The 22,297-nt window shown below is 37.4% G+C and overlaps 1 protein-coding gene across 3 annotated transcripts in view; it reads left to right on the top strand.

Moving 5' to 3' along the window:
• Positions 1 to 22,297, top strand: part of FAM81B (family with sequence similarity 81 member B) — a 55,334-nt gene that overhangs the window by 20,490 nt on the left and 12,547 nt on the right. For all 3 annotated transcript variants that reach the window (XM_045498499.1, XM_045498506.1, XM_045498515.1), the window contains 3 exons: positions 3,376 to 3,494; positions 12,648 to 12,777; positions 21,876 to 21,982. In XM_045498499.1, the coding sequence (XP_045354455.1) occupies positions 3,376 to 3,494; positions 12,648 to 12,777; positions 21,876 to 21,982 (356 nt within the window). The remainder of the gene's footprint in view (positions 1 to 3,375; positions 3,495 to 12,647; positions 12,778 to 21,875; positions 21,983 to 22,297) is intronic.

The following is a 22,297-nucleotide window of genomic DNA, read 5'->3' on the forward strand; positions in this document are numbered from 1 at the left end:
TAATATTAAAATACCCTTGCTCATAAGTATAGGTCTGTATTTGGATTATTTCCATAGTATAAATTCTTAGAAGTAGAACTCCAGGGTGTGGACACTGTAAAGGCTCTTGATACATTGGTTTCCGGAAAGTTTATACTTACACTTCCATTAGCATTACACAAGAGTGCTTTTTCATGGGCCTACACCAGCATTGAGATGTATTGTTTTAACTTCACTAATTTAATGGGATAGAGATGAGATCTTTCTCTCGTTTTCACTTTAAAAATTTTTTTTTTTAACATTTATTTATTTTTGAGACAGAGAGAGACAGAGCATGAACGGGGGAGGGTCAGAGAGAGAGGGAGACACAGAATCTGAAACAGGCTACAGGCTCTGAGCTGTCAGCACAGAGCCCGACGCGGGGCTCAAACTCACGGACCGTCAGATCATGACCTGAGCCGAAGTCGGCCGCTTAACCGACTGAGCCACACAGGCGCCCCTCGTTTTCACTTTTTAAAAGTGACTATAACGCTTTTCATTTTCTCTGTCCATCATCTATTAATGTCGTTTGCCAATTTATCTTTTGGAGTTTTAGTGCTTTTTAATTCTTATTGATTTGATGAGCTTTTTTATTAATTGAGGATAATAGCTGCTGGTAGCTTGGCAAATGGTTAGCAACCAGCAAGTAAATATTTTCTGGAGAATAAAAACTTGGTTGGAGTGTTTGCCTATTTCCATGGTGTTAATAGTCTCACTGTGATTGATTTCAAACATCAAAACACCAAACACAAAGATGGGAAAAGATACGCACAACTGGCTTTCACCAACAAATGCATGCTGATTGCAGCACTAGGCTGAAGTCTGTGGCAGTAACATTTGTTATAAATGTTTTTTCAGTTCATTGTTTATATCTCAGTTATATTTACAAGGTTTCTGTCAAGTTTTATATAAGGTTGTTAAACTTTCCATTATTTTGCTCTCGTTAAGCATTCCAATATTTTGCTCTGTGATTCCTCTTATTATTTTTAAGAAAAGAAATGTCTTCATTTAGAATTGAAATAATCACCTTTATTATGTTATTTTTATGGCTTAACTATTTATATTTTTAAACTACTTTTCTAAAATCTATACTGATGTGTGTCATGAGGTAAGGATCTAAACTGATTGTTTTCTGAATAAACAACCAGAGATCCCAACACCATTCGTGAAATTCCTCCCCCACTAATTTGTGAGCCTCAAGTATAGTACATTCCTTTTTTAAAAAATATTTTAATGTTTATTTATTTTTGAAAAAGAGAGACAGAGTGTGAGTGAGGGAGGGGCAGAGAGAGAGGGAGACACAGAATCCGAAGTAAGCTCCAGGCTCTGAGCTGTCAGCGCAAAGACCTATGCAGGGCTCAAACTCATAAACAGCAAGATCATGACCTGAGCCAAAGTCGGACACTCAACCAACTGAGCCACACAGGCGCCCCAGCACATTTCTTTCTTTTGTTTACCGAGGTCTTCATTACATTACATTGATTTATTTACATATGCATATCTATTTTGCTACACTTATTTATTTATTATCATCTCATATGTTTTAGTGTTTAGTAGGGCAAATTCCTTTTCATCACTATACTTTACCAAAACAAAGTAACATCTTTTGCTATGGTCTGAATATTGGGTCTCTCCCTGCTCCTCCAAAATTCATATGTTGAAATCTAATGTCCCATGTGATGGTGTTAGGAGGTGGGGTCTCGTGATCAGGACCAGTGCCCTCCCACAAGATACCCCTGACTCCTACCACCACCTGAGGACGCAGTAGGAAGTAGACAGTCTGCAGCCCAGCAGAGGGCTCTCACCAGAACTGGACCAAGCGGGCACCCTGACCTTGGACTTCCAGCCTCCAGAACTGTGAGAAACATATGTCTGTTGTTTATTAGCTACCCAGTCTGTGGTATTTTGTTAGAGCAACGTGAATGGACTGAGACACTTAGAGTCAGGCAAAAACAAATGAAAACAGGGGCGCCTGGGTGGCACAGTCGGTTAAGCGTCCGACTTCAGCCAGGTCACGATCTCGCGCTCCGTGAGTTCGAGCCCCGCGTCAGGCTCTGGGCTGATGGCTCAGGGCCTGGAGCCTGTTTCCGATTCTGTGTCTCCCTCTCTCTCTCTCTGCCCCTCCCCTGTTCATGCTCTGTCTCTCTCTGTCCCAAAAATAAATAAACGCTGAAAAAAAAAAAAAAAAAAAAGAAAACAAAAAAACTCCAGCTAGCATTCTTGACACTTCTAAGTTTTCAATTAAAGTTTTTTTTGTTTGTTTTTGCTCTTGGGTTGTTTCAATCTGCCAGTTTACAAATGAGAAAGATCCTGTATATGGTATTTAAAATTTCTATGATTCATTTGCTACAAAAATCCTTCTTTCCTCAAAAAATTGATAAACATAAATTTAGACATAGTGCAGGCCTTGATCAAATATAGTAACTAAACTTTAATGCTTCCCCAAATCCTGAACTTGTCATATACTCTCACTTATTTTACAAATAAATATGTTTTTTTTTTTTAATATATGTCTTCACTTTACTTTGGATTTTGCTTGAGTGTCAACTAAGATAGAAATTTTTGCTATGGACAAGCAGAATTTTTTTTTTTTTTTAGTTTTAAATTAATGCTTACATGTTAAGTGTGGAAAATTTTTAAGCCACTGTTCTTGAGAGCACCGACCTGGTAGTATAAGATAGTCAGCTCTATTTCAGAATACCAAGACCTACCTAAGACGTGACTAAGAATACCCAAGGACAAAATCTGAATATACTTCAAGCCATAAATCTCTCGTGTTCTCTAAAAATCTAGAATAAACCTTCTTCACTCCTTTTGAGTGGAACAGTTTGATTCACATTTACTCATGTTAGTTGTATTAGCTTCACTGTGGTTCTGATTCAATCTGCAAAGGGCCTTGCCTGATGCCATAGTAAAGATCCCTTTCTAAACTCTGCCACCAATTCTGAAATAGGTTTTCGTGAAAAGCTTTTGTATCAATGATGGCCAAATGGCAACTTGTGGCCATAACAGTGCAATAAGTATATTTTATTTGGCCCGTAGTGTGTTTATGTAAGATTTTGACTAAGATGTCAATATTTAAAAATTGAAAGATTTAACATAAAATCTAGATTTCTGGCTTGTGTTGAAACACTGTTGAGCCATCATTGCTACCTGGCAGTAATCAGCTGGAATCAGGCCATCACTACCTTCCTCAGATAAAGTAGGGACTGCATCTCTCTGACATAGGACTCTCTCACTCATTTACACTGTCAGCCTAATTAGGAAAGGCTTTTGATTTTGCAACCTCTGCTTTAAATGATACTTTCTTATCATGTGGGGTAGGAAATTAATGGGAATTTTCACTTAAAATTACAGATTTTAGAACACCAAATAAGAGCGCGAGACCAGGCGGCCACAGGAACTAATTTTGCAGTGCAGGAGCTAAACACCAGACACCTTCAAGGAGTTGGAGATCTTCGAGGAAGAGTAGCCAGGTGAGAAGAAGCATATCAATGAATGGCAGTCAGTTCTTGCCCATTGAATTCTCATTCCCAACTAAGTTCCATATAGTAAAAAAGTAGATATTGTCTTTACGCTAAACTGATGAGGTGGAGGTTGAGAAAGTCTATGATACACCTTGAAAGCTTCACGCTACCTTGAGAATCAAGGGTTCTCTAAAAGGCCCCTTTTACAGAATGTCCAGTTTGGTTCCGTCTGCTAGTGACGAGAATCATATTATATTTGCAGCCCTCTACTGTCTAAATGCCAACATCTATACAAAGACACACCCTCAAGAACACCTACAAATATTTAAAATACTTTAATTTAGTTTAATTTAATAATTTAATTTAATAATTAATTAAAATATTTAAAATATATAAGAATTACATATAAAAGTCTAACAAAAGGAATTTACTTCCAAATCGATAAAATTTTGAAAAATATGGTTCATATGATATTTCTAAATCAAAAGAATTAATGCTATACAGTTTAACAAAACCCTGTGGGTATTGACAATGGCAGGACCACTCTAGTAGACATATCAAAGATCACCTGTGAATGGCTGACTGTAGTCACCTTTGCAACTCAGCATCTTCTGCCAGCACATCTTTACTCTCTCCTGGAATACTCAATCTCCATCTTGTTAATCTGCTCTGCAATGTTAATGACCAAATAACAATTAGGTGATTAACACCTAAGATGAACTCCTTTTAGAGCATCTATCCATTCAATTCAACAACAACAAAAAGGTATTAAGCTTCATGCCACATAAGCACATGCCAGGCAGTGTACTGGGATTTGGGGATTCAGCAACATGGTCCACTTCCAATTCCTCATGACCCCAGATTTGTGGTCTACCTGGGAAAACAAGCTCCAAATGTAAGTGATTAGATAAACAATGTAATGAAAGCTTGAGGTGCTATGGGAATATCCAAATCAGACTGAGGCATAGGGAAGTCTTCCTGGAGGAGGTGACACTGAGATTAGTTTTGAAGGATCCATAGCAGATATCTAGACAAGGAAGGACAACAGGAAATGCACTTTACATAGGAGGGATAATAAGTGCAAACGAACTGAGGGATGAATTACTGAGACATGTTCAAAGCGCTACCTGTAAGAAGAGTGTTTTAGTTTTGGTATTTGGGGGTTTGCTTTTAGGGAGAGATGGGAGATTGGGAGATGAAGCTTACAAGTGGTCCAAATTGGATGCTGAGAGATCTTGTGGGTCAAGGTAAGAAGTTTGAACTTTATATAGAAAGTTATAAGTAAGCATGGGAAGATTGATTATAAGTAAGAGGGATGACATATTTAGGAACATTCTAGTATTAGCTAAGTTGGTGGGGTACAGAAAGGAAAAATGAAAATGAAAGGAAGCCTACTGCTGTAGTCAAGGTGGGAAATGTCAAGGGCCTAAACTAACACACTAGCCATGAAAGTCCAGACCAGGTAGCAAACATTAGGAAAACAGAATCTTCAGGAGTAGTGCCTATGTGTACACACACACACACACACACACACACACACAGATAGATATGTAACTATGCTATGCATAAATACATGTTTATTCATCTAAAATACACAAAATTATATATTTCCTTATATAATATCTGATACACACAAAAGAAGGTTTATAGTATTTGGGTAAGTTTGAAGCAAGGTAATAAAACAAACACGAACAGACCCACCATCCTATTTAGATGTGCCATGATTTCTCAAAGACAAATACCAAACATCTGTCTTGAATAAAACTTGGAATTTGGTTCCACTTGGTGGTGTGCTGATGACACGTGAACTATTTATTTTTTCTGCAAACCATTACAAACCCAGTATTCTATTTTTCTAAATCCTGCCTTACATATAAGACACAATAACAGATTTCAATGAAACCAAGATATGAAAGGAATAATATCTAGAACAAGATGGATCAGCTTCAATTTCTTTTTTTCTTTTTTGTTTCCTTTTTTAAAAATAAAAATTGTTTCTCTTTAAAGTCTACAACATGATTTGATATATACAAGCATAGTAAAATGATTACTACAGTCAAGCTAATTAACATATCTTCTCACATGGTTACCATTTTATGTGTGTGATAAGAGCAACTGAAATCTACTTTCTTAGCATATTTCCATTCTTCAGTACATTATTAACTATGGTCATCACACTGTATATTAGGTCTCTAGGCATATTCTTCCTATTTAACTGCGACTTTGTACTCTTTGACCAACATTTCCCCATCTCCCCTACCTCTGCACCCTGGGTAACCACCATTCCACTCTCTGCTTCTGCGTATTTGACTTTTTCAGGTTCCATATGAGATCATGCAGGTTTTTTTTTCTGTGTCTATCTTAATTAACTTAGCATAATGTCCTCCGATTTTATCTGTGTATTCACAAATGTCAATATCTCTTTTTTTGAGTCTGGATAATACTCGGAATGCGTGTGTGTGTGTGTGTGTGTGTGTGTGTGTGACAATTTATTTTTCCATTCATCTGTCAACAGACACTTAGGTTGTTTCCATATCTTGGCTATTGTGAATATTGCTACAGTGAACATGGGAGTGTGGGAGTGCAGATATTCCTTCCAAGTACTGATTTCATTTCCTTTGGATATACATCCAGAACAGGGGTTGCTGAATGATGTAATAGTTCTATTTTTAGTTTTTTGAAGAACCTTCATACTGTTTTCTATAATTGCTGCACCAATTTACATTCTTACCAATAATATACAAGGGTTTTCTTTTCTCTACCTACTAGTCGACATTTGTTATGTTTTTATTATTTTGATAATAGCCACTCTAACAGGTGAAGGGTAATATCTCATTGTGCTTTTGATTTGCAGTTTCCTGATGATCAGTGACACTGAGCACCTCTTCATGTACTTGCTGGTCACTTGTATGTCATCTGTGGATAAATATCTATTCAGATGCTTTGCCCGTTTTTTAAAAATATTTATTTATTTTTGAGAGAGAGAGAGAGAAAGAGAAAGAGAAAGAGAAAGAGAAAGAGAAAGAGAAAGAGAAAGAGAAAGAGAAAGAAAGAGAAAGAGAAAGAGAAAGAGAGATTGAGATGGGAGAAGGGCAGAGAGAGACGGGGACAGATTATCCGAAGCAGGCTCTGCACCAACAGCAGAGAGCCGATGTGGGGCTCCAAGTCACGAACTGTGAGATCATCACCTGAGCCAAAGTCAGGGGCTGCTTAACCGACTAAGCCACCCAGGCACCCCCACATTTGTCCATTTTTTAATCTGTGGTCATTTACAGCTACTTCTTCTTTCTGTGGTCCTAGGGGACTTGCAAATGAGTCCCATCAGCTCTCAGAGCTAGGTGATTTGGAAGCCAGTCTCTCAGGTGGCAGCTGTAAAAGTTGAAGTGCTCGATGTATGGTCCAAACCTTTCACTCCTCAGGAAGAAGCTAAGATTTGGGGGTCCCCCCCAACTGTAAGGAAGGCACTGTGCCAAGAATGGGGTTTACAGCATGAATGTGTCTCAGCTTTCCTGCCCATTTCAATGTGGGTATATTCTTAGATGCCTGATAAGCAAGAGTCTTTAAATTAGTTTCTGGGTTTTTCTCAGAGGAAACTGATCTGTGTGTAGCTATTTATTTGGTACATCCAGAGAAGGGGAAACCAAGAGCCTCCTATCCCTCCATTTTATTCTTCAATTGCTTACCTTCCCCTTGAATCTTAGGTAGTGATTTTAGGACGAGGTCTTATTTTTCCTTGAAATATCTCCTTATTACGAAAATTTCTTTATTGTATTTGTTAATCCGAGACAGAATCTGGCTAAAAGCCATGAGACTTAAATTCACCCTTCCTCTCCCGTTCTGTGTATTTTTGCCAGGCAAGGGACTAATAGACAAGCTGAGACAGATTAATTACTGTCTTTCCACATATTGACCTTAATTCTAATGAGTATTTTGGCATAACTGAGATTAAGTTGATTATTTTAACATAATTCCTAGGAAACATTTTACTGCTGCATAAATCAAACTCAATATTTAATAATGGCAATGTGCTTTGAATTTTACACCGTATTTCCTACTCCCAAACAGGGGCGGTATAAAAGCAAGTAACTCCAATGAGACGAAGTTCTCAAAGGTGTCTGGTCTGCTTTTGATACCCTCTCCTCTATTCAGTAGATGATAATCTCAGGTGCAAATGAGGAAAAGCAAGTATGTAAAGAACATCCATAGAGATGGCCATGATTTACAGTCTGCAGCAGCAGTCAGAGGATGCAGGACTTCCAGCTACATTTGGCTATTTGGGACCCAAAGGCAGATTTTTATTAAAAAAATTATAAATTGTGTTGATATGAAATTAAAAGCAAAAATCATATTCTTTGGAAGAATGATATCATGGATATTGTCAACTTTTGAAAAGTTAAGAGTCGAAACTTCTGGCTAAAGATAATTGAATAAAGATATTTTTACGCCACTCCTCTCACTTGCGACGTCTTAAAGCCAGTTAAAAATAGAAGGGAAGCAAAAATTCCATCTTGTTTAAAAAAATGTTTATTTATTTTTGACAAAGAGAGAGCATGAGTGGGGGAGGGGCAGAGGGAGAGGGAGACACAGAATCCAAAGCAGGCTCCAGGCTCTGTCAACACAGAGTCCCAAGCGGGGCTGAACTCAGACTGCAAGATCATGACCTGAGCAGAAGTCGGATGCTCAACTGACTCAGCCACCCAGGCGCCCCTAAAAATTCCATCTTTAATAGAACTTGGAAGTTGCCACAACTGCTAACCACAACCACAAACAGAGTACACTTACAAATACTGTCATGTCTGTCTTCCTCGGAACTTAGATATAATGACTTGCGCCAAAACAAGAGTCGTAATCCTAAATAATTTGAATGGAGTAATATTACTCGGGGCTCAGGCGGGTCACAGGACAGACAGGAAATGTCCCTTCAGGGAATCAGGTCAGTAACACAGAGCAGCTGAGGAGTGTAGCTGAGGATGCATTTGTGTTATTTATCATCTAGAAGCTCTGTGCTTGCAAATTCATACCCGAGAGAAATGCTGACATGCTACAGGCAGAGGAAGTAGAGCGGGCCTATAGCGTCACTACAGAAAATCTAGGATTCAGTGATTGGCTGTAAAATACACCAATCCTGTCTTTGAGGAGGAAAGGGGGAGATGTGCCCTCCTACAGCCTGTAGGGCTTAAGAAAAGAACAGATTTGGTACTGCAAGCCTGAGTGGAGGATGTGGTCTACTCCTCCTCCCACACACACTTGGTGATCTTCTGTAGGTAGTCAGAATCAGCCAAAGATGTAAGCATGATAGGTAGAATCTAGCCTGTGCATAAAAATCGGCACCACCAATATCGATAGTCAGACAGAGAAAACTATGAGGCTGATGTGCAAACCTCAATGAGAGGAATTACCCAGAAACACACACGAGGGGTTCAAATCAGAGGTTCTCTTGGTTTCAAAGAAGTTAAGAACAAAGGAAAAAGATTAAAGCAGATTGCTGATTGAACAGCAATCAGCTGTAATTTTGCTCCTTCCCAAAGTCCCACTAAATCTACTGCAAAAAAAAAAAAAAAAAAAAAAAAAAAGTTTCTCTTTAAAACAGACCCACCAAAACAGAGGATATCAGCATAGAAATGTTGGGACCAAGAAAACAGACATGTGGAAACTGACTTAGCAGATGTAATAAAACCAGTTTTAAACCTGTGGGATAAACTGAGAATGATCTGGTTTTACACCACACAATTCTCAAAAGGCTTAGGTGTTGGCAGCACTAGGAAACTCTGAAACTAGGTAAAGACAGGCTCTTGTCTCTAGGGAGAACTGGGAAAAGCAGGAAGAGGGAGAGCAAAGAACCACTGTAGTTTGTTGTCGTAGACTCTGGGTCTGGAGTTCACTTGTCCAGCAAGAGAGCAGACACAGGATTAATATGCAAGTCACAGGATTAATATTCCAAGTCCGAGAGGAGACAAGAGCTCCCAGTAAGTGTCCTTGCTCCATTTTTATTAGGATCAGAAGGTTTATCAGCATGATGGACATGCACAAAGAGACAATGAAATTGTGAACATTAACTCACAGGCGTTATGGAAAGGGGGTTTTGAAGATATGTGGTGTTAGGGGTTTGGGTCAATACAAAACAAAATCCAGGTACTGAGCAGATGGTTATTTACAGCAGACATGAGGCGCCCTGTCTGTTTATCTAAACTTGCCTAGGGGGACAAGAAAGACAGAACATGCTACCTCAGGGTCAACAAGGCACCTTTCTTTTGCTAATTAGCTCCACTCCTTGCCCGGGGTGGTCTCTAGCCCCTTTTACCTGTTTACCTATTTTGATCCTTCCTTCCTGTGAAAGCAGTTTTCTGCTATTGTACTAAATTGGGGGGCACTGCTGCCCTGAACACCTAATCTCTACCTATTCTTGGATACTTTCATGCTGTGGCTTTCTATTTCTTCATGCCTTGTTAACCCTTCAGCGCAAGCTCAGGGAATTCTTAAGCTTAATTCCCACAGTTTATTATTAGCCTTTTAGTTTTTATTGACTTCTAAACTATAGGCATGTTTTACTTTGAGAAAATAAAAATATTGAATAAATACGAAATAAAAGGCCTTCCCCAAAACAGAGATCATCACCTAACAGAACGAGATGGATATACTGGAATTGCTCAGGGATAAGGTGGGGAAAAAAAATTAAAATATCACAGAGATCAAATCTGTTTTGGAAGGCGCCCCCCCCCCATGGAATAAATACAACTAAAAATAATTATTTTTTAAATGCTAACATGAGAAAACCACAAAAAATGAAAAGAAAATGTTTTTTTAACATAAAAATTGTTGTAGAAAAATGATGTATGTAGCAGACAAGTAAAACTCATTCAACATAGACTCTGTAGGACCGCCTGAAGAAGAAAGAGAACAAATTCTTTAAGAAAAAAGAATGGGTATAAGAAAAGAGAACTTCCTTGAAACGGAGATTTGAATCCATAAATCAAAACTAGAATTCAAGAAAAATTGCTCTAAGAACAACTGAATCAAAATATACCAGTTGAGGGGCCCGTGGGCAGATCAGTTGGCTAATCATCCTGTCCAACTCTTGATTTTGGCTCAGGTAATGATCTCACTGTTCATGAGATCAAGCTGTTGTGCTGTCAGCATGGAACTTGCTTGGGATTCTCTCTCCCTCTCTCTCTGCCCTTCCTCCACTCATGCTCAAGGGTGTGCTCTCTCTCTCTCTCTCAAACAAACAAAAAATCCTGGTTGAAGTTACTGAACATCAGGAATAAAGAATCATTACACAACCAGGTGGACAAAACAGATCAGCATGTGGTGTTAGGCTGGCAGTCTGTGTTTTTGCATGGGGAGATAGGAATTAATAAATAATAGCTACTGATCTTGTAGGGGTGCTTCCTCAGTGCTAGGTTGCTGGCTAAATCATTTGATTCATTACCTCCTTTCATCTTAAAATAACCCTATCAAGTGACATTTTTTTCAGGATAGCCACTTACGGTTTTGAAGGTTGAGCATAAAGCATTCCAGGAGATACTATCTATGTCTCCTGTGTTCATGCTGCCCATGTTGCTGGCAAGTCTGGTGTTGTGTGGTAGACAAATTGTGCAGCTATGTTCAGTGGCCTTGGGGTCATTACTCCCTTTTCTCAGTTAAGGAGAACTAAAGCTCATAGACCGTTAAGAAATTTTTCCCAGATCACAAAGCTAGGAAACGGCAGAAGCCAGATTCAAAGCCTGGTCAATGTGACATCAGAGACAAATTCTTAAACGTTAGCCTACAATGTACAGGCCAGCTGTCTCTGAAGGTCGAACAAGGAGGGAGTTGGGTGACAAGTGGCTGGGAGCAGTGATAGCAGCAACTGTTTCTATGTAATCTTTGGGGATCTTGATGTGGATTCACATAGTAGCCTAACTAACTGACAACAGAGCTTGTTTTGACAACAGGTTTTATGTACAAATGTGTGAAATGGCTTTTGCCTGTGACTTTGCTGCATTACAAGCCAGCTCCCATTTTTGATCCGATTAATTCCTAATTTTTCCTCCTAGCAGTATCCCCTCCCCTACCACAGTCCCCTGGTTTCTCTTCTAAGGATTTCTCAGGCAAAATTACCACCATACTCATTTTGGGCTCAACTTTGGTACCAAAAATCTTAAGAAAAAAAATTCATTTCTAGATCCTAAAAAAATATTGACAGCCATAAAATAAACTATATTTATAGCACTTTGCATAATAGCATGAAAATGTAGTTCCTAGCAAATATTATTTGAGGACAAAGAATTGTTTTATAAAATTACAAACTTAACAGTGATCTCTGATAACTTTACACAAAAAACACAGTCCTTCAGCATTCTCCATATCTTCCATGCATTTATGAGTGCATATATTTCATGCATATATGAGTGTATTGAAACTGATAACACAGTACGTAACCTGCCGTCTCCCAAGAGAAGCCTTGAGTAGTGATATGGGGTGGGCTTCCCTGACATGCTGGAAAGATGGTTAATCTTCAACTCCAACCCCATTTCACTAGAATTACTTCTTAAAATACCATGTGCAACTTTATGAGCCAAAACTTCATTCACATGTTACTGTGAATTGTTTTTGTCCTAATACGACACTTGACTGAGCCCACTCCGGGAGCAGGAGTTGTGACTGGGGCTAAGAGGAGGGAAATTGGTTTTTGAAGATGGGTTGGAAGATGATGGTGAGCTAAGACTCTTTGTAGCCAGAGGAGAATTGACAATCTTGGATCCAACAAAGAGACTAGAGGAAAGTGGATTCAGAATGCAATATAGAACAGGATAAAGTTTCAATTTTACCTAACCACAGGCAGTAGGGAGTACTCCCCCAATATCAAAACCTGTTGGAACTCCTACAACCGTATTAATATATCAGACTGAAAATCAAAAATTCCCCCCATTTTCTCCCAATGTCTTCATCTACCCCAACCCATTTCTTTGATTTTGACTGATGTATCATTATCCAACCTGGTTTCTCTCTCATCAGAAAAAAGAGAGAAAAGTGAAGATTTCTGTTTATGTTCCTACATCTACTAACTCGTTATTCAAAGAACTTTAGAACTTTTGCCATGAACGAATGCACACATCCTACTGTAGTATTAAAAATGTTTGAGCCTATTGATCTCACAACCAATTTTCGTCTTGCCACTAGATGTGACTCCAGCATTGTGAAGCTTTCTGGAGACATTCAGTTCATCAGGCATGAGCACCAGAAAATTGAGAAAACAATTCAAAATTTCATGTCTGCCCTAGAAACTGTTTCTAAGAACTTGGATATGAAGGTAACTGAAAATATTTGGAACTCTTACATTATGTGTTATTGCCAGAAGATCATGATAGCTTATCAAAATGCCTAGTCGGGTGGAAATTTTTCAAAAGAATTCTTTACTTCCAAAGCGTTTAAATATGACAGGCATGCATATATACCATGAGCACTGTCAGTTGAATTAACAAAACTTTAATGAGTACCTCCTATGTTCCAGTGTAGCCACCCATTATAAGCCTGTGCTACTTGATTCCACTGTTGCTATTCTTTTACTCTCTGGGATTTCCACAAAGACTGTAGAACCAAAGATTATAAGCAAAACATTTTTTCATGGACTATTATTATTAAATATCCAACCTAAATGTGAGTTGATTATGTTACATCCCTACAATAGGTTACGTCTCTCACAAAATAATGTACAAATCCATTGCCCTGGTTTTAAAGGCCATCTCTACACTGGCCCCCTGCTTATCTTTTCAGCTCACCCCATTTTTCCTGGCTCACCCCTCATACCCAGTGGTACTGAACAACCTGGAGGTAGGTCTGTACTCACTCTAAGACATTACACAGCCTCCATATTGTTTGTGCTTTTTTTCTGCCTGAAATGCCTTTCCTTTTTCACCCTCCCAATGGCTTAACTAAAGGAGCCAATGCAAAGTATTCTGTGCCTTACTTTGTCACGTACCTTATGTGACAATAAGCACTTCTCTGAAGTCATTCAGGCAGAACAAAGTGGAAATCCTTTGAGAATAGGGGGACATGTAAGTTTGGTGTATGATTATTTGTTCATAGGACCAAATAATCAAGAGCAGAAGGTTCAAAGGGGCACATAGATTACTCCGATCCCATTGGGCTCACCTTGCCCACACCTATGCACCCATCTAATTAAGTCCTAATAGTTTTTTGGTTGAGTCTCTTTGTTTTCCAAAATACCTAGTCATATCAAAAACAAATCATAACCATGTTACCTCTGGTTTTCTGATGTAACACCTCAGTACTTTTTTTTTAAGTACTTTAAAGCCATGACCAGATCCCAGATGATTGTTAAATAAAAGTGGTCATAGAAGGCAATTTATCTAGTTTCTTATTATACTGGAGATGTCTTTATTGTTTTCTGTTGGATGTTGGTGTGATATATTTTTAACCATGTTAAAGTAACCTTCAATTCCTACTTACTTCCAGTAGTTTTTATTAGTGCTCAGTTTTTATTAGGACTGAACATTTCACCTTAAAAAATGCCTTGTAGACATCAACAAATGCCTACATCATCATATTAGGGTTTTTTTAATTTGGGTTTTTATTTGTTCACTCGTTTATTTCTTTGGACTTCTAATGTGCTATGTCAATACATTTCCCAACACTGAAAAATTCCTGCATTTCTGCCATACAGTCATTGTGTAATCATTCAGCATTTGACTTTGCATCTAGGTTCAAAATTTGATTTGGGGTGCCTGGGTGGCTCAGTCAGTTAAGCCTCCAACTCTTGATTTCAGCTCAGGTCATATCTCATGGTTCATGAGTTCGAGCTCTGAATTGGGGTTCGCGCTGAGAGTGGGGAGCCTGCTTGGGATTCTCTGTCTCCCTGTCTCCCTCCCCTTCCCCTGCTCTCTCTCTCTAAATAAATAAACTTAAAAAACTTTTTCAAAAAAGTGACACTGAAGTTTATTCTTAGTTTTTTTTTAAGGTAATACAGATGATATGTATGGTTCACAAATCAAAACTACATAAGAAAATATACACTGAGAATTTTCGTGCCCACCTCTGTCACTGTTATCACATTCTTTCATTACCTCACTGAAAACCATTTTTATTATTCTGTTGTGGATTCTTCAGTATGCCTTCACGCAGATACAAACAAATGCAAATATATTCTTATTTTCTCCTTTTTACAAATAAGGTAGCATATTACACACACACACACACACGCACACACACACACACACTAATATGTACCTTTTTTTTTTTTTTTTTAACTAAACAAACACATCCTGGAGATCAGTCATACTAATACATGGAAAGCTTCCTCATTCTTTTTTTTGCAACTGCATATTCTCCTCCATGTTCAATAGCTCACTCATTTAACCAATCTCTCACAGATGGACATTTGGACATTTTTAGTATTTTTCTCTTTCAAACAATGCTGCAAGGTGTAACTTGCACCTATATCATTGTGTGTATGTCCATAGGTATGTTTGTAGGATCAATTACCAGAAGTGTGATTGCTGGGTCAAAATACATGTTTGTTATTTTGAGGTATCTTGCTGTCTGTAGGGTTTTGATCATATTACACAGCCATCGGCAATATGTAAAATGTAAAAATGAGGACATTTTACATATTGCCTCACCAATGGTGTTGACTTTTGAATTTTGCCACTCTTATAGGAAAAAGAAAGCTAAAATCTCTGTGCTTCACTTAGCCTTTCCTTTCTGTTTTTTTAATTTTATTTATTTATTTATTTATTTATTTATTTTTGAGAGAGAGCGTGTACACAGCAGAAGAGGGAGGGAGAGAGCAGATCCTCAGTAGGGTCCAAGCTATCAATGCAGAGGTCAACATGGGGCTCAAACTGATAAACAACCATGAGATTATGACCTTAGCTGAAATCAAGAGTCGGATACTTAACCAACTGAGCCACACAGGCACCCCTTCACTTAGCCTTTCTCATTGTGAATGAGGTTCACATCTTCAAGAGCTATTTTCATTTCTTTTTCAGCGAGTTATCTGTTCATCTCTTTTATCCATTTCCTTATTGGTCTGTTTTTCTTTTTCTTCTCAATTTTTAGGAGCTCTTTATATGTTCTTTTGACTTTTGTCATGCTTATGTTCTATATTTATAGCTAAATTTATCAGCTTTTTTTTTTTTTTGTAGCTTCTTTTAAGTCACACTTAAAAAGAAATTCCCTAGGGGTGCTGGGTGGCTAAGTTGACTTCGGCTCAAGTCATGATCTCAGTCATGAGATTGAGCCCCATGTTGGGCTTCATACTAACAGCATGGAGATGCTTGGGATACTCTCCCTCTCTCTCTGCCTTTCTCCCACTTGCACTGTCTGTCTCCCCCTCTCAAAATAATTACTCATATTTTCTTCTAGCACTTTCATGGCTTTACTGTTTATATTTAAATTCTTGATCCATTTGGAGTTTTTCTAATGTAGAATGTGCCTTAATTATTATTTTAATCATTGAGACCTTATAGTACTTTTAGTATCTGGTACAGCAAGAACCTTTCATTGCTTTCTTTTCTCCCTTTCCCTGGTGATCATTGTTTGTTTTTGCATATGATTTTAAAATCAGTCTGTCTATTCCCAGCAAATAATAACTCATTTTTAATTTTTATTGAAATTGCATTAAATCATAAATTAACTTTTGAATTTACTGAATCATAATGCTGAATGTTTTATCCAAGAACATAGTGTGCTTCTTATTTGTCAGGTTTGCTTTTCTATCGTTCAAGAATAGTTTGAAATTTTCCTCATGTTCACATCATCTTCAATATATTTTGGGATTTTGTTGTCTTTTTTCTTTTTAGTTTATTGCAGTGGGGTCTCATTATATCTTCTGATGAGTTGTTGTATACAATGAAAGGTATATTAATTTCATCTTCTATTAGTGAATTCTCCTCTTGATTATAGAAATTTTGCAGTTTGTTATTGTTTTTCCAGGCACACAATCATGTGATTTTTAAATAATAATCTTACTCATTTTTTTTCACTTTCTTTTTTTTTTATTTTTTTTTAATTTATATATTTTTTTAAAATTGTTTTAACGTTTATTTATTTTTGAGACAGAGAGAGACAGAGCATGAATGGGGGAGGGTCAGAGAGAGAGGGAGGCACAGAATCCGAAACAGGCTTCAGGCTCCGAGCTGTCAGCACAGAGCCCGACGCGGGGCTCGAACTCACGGACCTCGACATCATGACCTGAGCTGAAGTCGGACGCCCAACCGACTGAGCCACCCAGGCGCCCCTATTTTTTTTCACTTTCATACACACAATCCTCTCCCTGCTATAATTGCCTTAATAACTCCAGTATAGTATTAAATAGTAGTGTGGGAATAGTGGTCATCTTGCTCTTGTTCCTGACGTTAATGGAAATTCCCCCAGGATTTCCCTTATGGTGAGGGAAGTTAGTTTTCTCAGTGGACATTTTTGATGCACTATTCCTATTATATTGAGTTTTTGTTTGTAATCCAGAATGATTGTGAATTTGTCAAATGCCTTTCAACATTATTTGTGGAGATAATCATGTGAGTTTTCTCCTCAACTATGCTGGCATAATTATTTGTATTAATATATTTCTTATTAAACGATTCTTGTTTTAAAAAATAAATTGTGCTTGATTATGATGTTTTTAAAATTGTGCTGATACTGTTTGCTGATATTTTATTTAAGAAGTTTGCATCAATATTTATAAACAAGATTAGTCTTTTTGTGCAACCTTTTTCAGATTTTAGAATCGATGTTTTGCTGACTTCATGAAAATAATTTGGAAGTTTCCCTTCTTTTTCTATGCTCTGAAACAGTTTTTTTTTTTTTTTTTTTTTTTAATTTTTTTTTTTTCAATGTTTATTTATTTTTGGGACAGAGAGAGACAGAGCATGAACGGGGGAGGGGCAGAGAGAGAGGGAGACACAGAATCGGAAACAGGCTCCAGGCTCTGAGCCATCAGCCCAGAGCCTGACGCGGGGCTCGAACTCCCGGATCGCGAGATCGTGACCTGGCTGAAGTCGGACGCTTAACCGACTGCGCCACCCAGGCGCCCCTCTGAAACAGTTTTAAAAACATTGCAATGACCTATTCTTTAAAGATTCAGTAGTTCGCCTCTGAAGCCATTTAGGCCTAATGATTTAGTGGAAAGAAGAGTTCTTTGATATCTTTGCTCAGTTTTTTCCATGGAAAATCTTTTCAAGGGTCAGCTTTAGTAAATTACTTCTGCTTGGAAAAAAGTACCTTTTTCATCCATATTTTGAAATTAATTTGCATAAAATTGTGCAAAATACTATGAAGATTATTTTCATTCCTTCTGCTTTTATATTTTTCCCCTCACCATTTTATTTGTGCTTTTTTGACCCTTTGGTTAGTTAGGCTATTTGTGCTTTAATAATTATATTGATTCCTCTCCATTGAGCCACTCTTTTTATGTATTTTTAAGTTCTTCTATTTTGTTCTCCATGTGTTCTCAGCAATTCAAGTTTTTGTCTTTTTTTCCCTTTTCCTGTGATTTGTTTTGCTGTTAATTTTCTAACTTTTTGAACCAAAAATATTTGTAATCTTTTGCTGACAGAAGCATTTTTGACTATGAATTTTCCCTGAGCATTTATTTACTTCCCTGTATCCCCTAGGGTTGATATAGTGTTCTCATGGTTTCCTAGAAATTCTGCAGCTGTATATTGTATTTTTCCCTTTGATTGAACAGATTAAGAGGGGTTGTTGTTTTTCCTGAGTTAAGGATTTTTTGTTATCTTAGTATTCATTTTTAGTTTTATCTCCCTGTAATTGAAATTTTTATGTATATACCAGTTTGAGTTTTTGGAATACTTTGAGGGATTTATTTTGGCATCTGGATAGAAAAATTTTCTACACGTTCTAAAAGAATACATTCTGTATTTTTAGGGCACAAAGTTCAGTTGCTATCTAAAACATTGCTTATTGTTTAGGTCTATTGTATCCTTACGTATTTTTTTGGTTTTTTTCTTCTGTCTCGGATTGAGAAAAGTGAATTAAAATCTATAATTATTTGGCTTCCATTTCGTCTATCACTTCAGCTTTGTGAATATTCTCACTACATTATTTGGATCGTATTTATAACTACCCTATCTTTCCTTATTCTTAATTTTAGTATTTATTTGTTTTCTTTACGTTTAGACCAAGAAAAATGTTGTCTACTACCTTTTCAAAGAAACAACCCTGGGATTTACCTATCAATCCTATAATTTTTTTACTTATCAATTTTTTTAATGTTTGTATATTAGTTTGCTATTGCTGCCATAACAAATGACCACACACTCAGTAGTTTATAGCAACATAAATATATAATCTCATAGTTGCTGCAAGTCAAAAGCCTGGTGGGCTAGAGTAAATCCCCTGCATAGGGTCTCACAAGACAGAAATCAAGATATCAGCAGGGCTAAGTTTCTTTGAGGTAGCTCTGGGAATTAGTTCTCTTCCAGACTCATTCAAGTTTTGGCCAAATTCAGTGTCTTGAAGTTGTGTGACTGAGGTTCTTGCTGGAGTTGGAGACATGTTCCCCCAGCTGCCAGCCTTCTTTCTCATGTTTTCCATGTGGCCTCTCTCCAGGAACAGGCCAAGTCCTTGTCATGCTTCAAATCTCTCTGACTCTGGCTGGAGAAAGTTCTCTGCTTTTAAAGGCTCATGTGATTTAATTGGACCCACTTGGATAAGACAGGATAATCTATTTCAAGGTCTGTAACCTTAATTACAGCTACAAATGCCATTGGCCATCTAACATATCATATACACAGGTTCTAGGAATTAGAGAATGGACATCTTAAAGGAGCCAGTCCACCTATCACAATTTGTCAGTTTCTTCATTCTGCTTTCCCTTGGTTAGGTTTGTTATTCTTTTTAATGGTTGGTTTACATAGCTTTATTCTCTTTAGTTGTTGGTTTACATAGCTTTATTCTGCCTTTTATGTAATTATGGAAACATTTAATGCCACAAATTTACCACTGATTATAGATGTGGCTGTGTCCTGTTGATATATGTCTTATTATCCTTTCCTAAGTAAATTGTAATTGCAGAGTTGAGTTATTCTTTGACACTTGTGTTAGTCCTTTGAGAAGCAAATGCCATAAAAGAGCTGATGAGCATGAGATTTACTAAGGGAAAAAAAAAAAACAACTGTGAAGGAAAATGGGGAGAGAGCTGGAAGAGATGGAAAGAGCCATCAGACTACAAAATAGTTCTGACCCCAGTGAAAAAGAGAGGTCTTAGACAGCCATTCTAATAGTTTCATTAAGTTCTTTGAACCAAAGTCCCTCATCATAGGAATACTATTCAGACACTCACTGGAAGCAGCCAATAGGAAGTATGATATCCACACATGGTAATATGTATGAAACATAGCAGTCGGGCCCTTGGCCAATTATACTCCTCCTAGTAGGGGATCTGAGAGGCACATTTCCATGTGAAACACTGGAATTAAACAATAGGATTAAAAGAGGTTTGTTTTTTTTAATACAAATTGTCAGATTTTTGTTTCTTTATACTTTTCTTATTAATTTCTACTTTCTGGGCAGTATAGAATCATGATCTGTACTTTTCCTACTTTGTGGAATAATGTGAGTTCTTTATAGTCACATATCTACTTAGTTGTTGCAAAGGCTGACTGGGCACTGGGAAAGAATGAGTGTTTCTTGCTGTTTGCAAGTTGGATTGCTTGGTATATAAATTGACTAAATAAGCTATACTTTTCATATTTTCCTATATCTTTATTTATATTTTACTTATTTGGCCTTTGTTGGTGACAGAGAAATCATTTAAAATCATTAATATATCATCTCCGTTTATCCTTGTAATTCTATAGCTGTTACTTTTTAGTTAATATATAATGTAAATAAAGGTTCAAACTTCTTCACTGTGCAGTCTACTCTTCATCTGTAAAAATGACCACCTTTGTCTCATTTAACATATTTTGCCTCAAATAACATTTTATCTAACAATATTGTTTTGCTAGCTTTCCTTTTTAAGACTCTTTTACATTTATTTATTTATTCATTTATTTTGAAAGAGAGAGAATGAAAGAGAGCAAAGGAGGGGCAGAGAGAGAGGGAGGGAGGGAGTGGGAGGGAGAGAGAGGGGGGGGGCGGGGGAAGAGTCCCAAGCAGATTCCATGCTGACAGCACAGACATGGGGCTTGAACTCAAAATGTGAGATCGTGACCTGAGCCAAAATCAAGAATCAGATGCTTAACTAACTGAGCCACCCGGGCGCCCCTGGCTTTCTTTTCCTTTGCTTTTGCCAGTGATATATTTGCCTGATATTTTATTGTTAAGAATTCTGCCTTTAAGTATACCTCCTATAAGGAGCCTGTTTTAAGTGAATCTCCTATAAATAGCCATTCATGTGCTATTGGTTGCCCACCCAACATTTATCTATTCAAACCCTTCTGTTATTCATCTCATTCTTTTCTAAGAGAACTTAGATTTTGGTGGGTTGGGGGATTGACTCAATGGGTAATAGGCATTAAAGAGGGCACTTGTTGGGATGAGCATCGGGTGTTATATCTAACTGATGAATCACTACATTCTACTCCTGAAACCAGTACTACACTGTATGTTAAGTAACTTGAATTTAAATTAAAAAAACAAAAACAAAAAAACAAAACTTAGATTTTGTTAACTGCCCATTTTCCTCCATGCGACTGTTTCAGGAGCTGAATTCTGTTTGGCCAAAGCCCATCATGTAGTTTCATTCCCCTGGACGCTGATTAGTTTACGTGTGATTATGTGCTACAATTCTGTGTCTATTTTCCAAACCATTCCTTTTACCTAAAGGAACTTCCTCAATGTTTCTGGATGTGTAGAAGACCCTCTTATCCTAACTTCCAGACCTGGAACTTGTTGTTTCCTATCTTTCTATGCTGTAAAGTCATTTCACCTAAGGAAATTCCTAAGGCCTAATCTTAGGCCACTCATGTGTTTTCCTCAGAGCCCAATTAATTGTACATTTAAACATGTATTCAATAAGTATTTGGTGGATATTTATCATTGGTCAACTGATGTGCACTAAGGTTGTAGTGGTGATAGAGGATACATACCAGCTTACACAGTAATTGGCGGAAAAGTAAAGAAGCAATAAAATTAAACAATTGATAAACCAATATCAATAGCAGGCTTTTGTTATATCATTAGGTAGCCTATTATCAAGATGAATATTATAGACAGCAGAATGGAACACTTCCCTATAAATCTTTCCTTGAAGATAGTTCTGTAACTATTGAATCATTCCTTTAGAAAAGATCATTTTCAAATGCAAATATGCTTTAATTTAGGCTCAAGTCTGTTTCTTGGCTCTTTTAGGAATAAAGTATAATTAATTTAAGTACTAGTGATTTTGTTCACACACACACAAGCTCCCTTTTGTACTTTCATTAGGTAATGCAGCTCTTAGGAAAGATTGAGGCTTCCGGTTCTGAGCAAACCTCAAATTTAAAGATGGTCCAGGGGGATTATCGCCATGAAATGAACCTTTTGGAGTTCAAGTAAGTGAATGGAAGATTTTTAATTCTGTTAAGTACATTCCAAAAGGTTTTGCCTAATGAAAGCATTGGCTTTAAATGAAAATCTATCCCAGGAATTTGAAACTGGCCAAGACATAAAGCAACAAACTGTTAGAGAGAATACTCTACACTAAAGTAATTCATACAATATTCATAATAAAGGAAATATGAGGGGAGGTGGGTGGGGGGATGTGTGAAAGAGGTGACGGGGATTAAGAAGGGCACTTGTAATGAGCACTGGGCATTATATGTAAGCGTTGAATCACTAATTTGTACACCTGAAACTAATTACACTGT

This window comes from Leopardus geoffroyi, chromosome A1 (genome assembly GCF_018350155.1).
Source record: "Leopardus geoffroyi isolate Oge1 chromosome A1, O.geoffroyi_Oge1_pat1.0, whole genome shotgun sequence".
NCBI lineage: Eukaryota > Metazoa > Chordata > Mammalia > Carnivora > Felidae > Leopardus > Leopardus geoffroyi.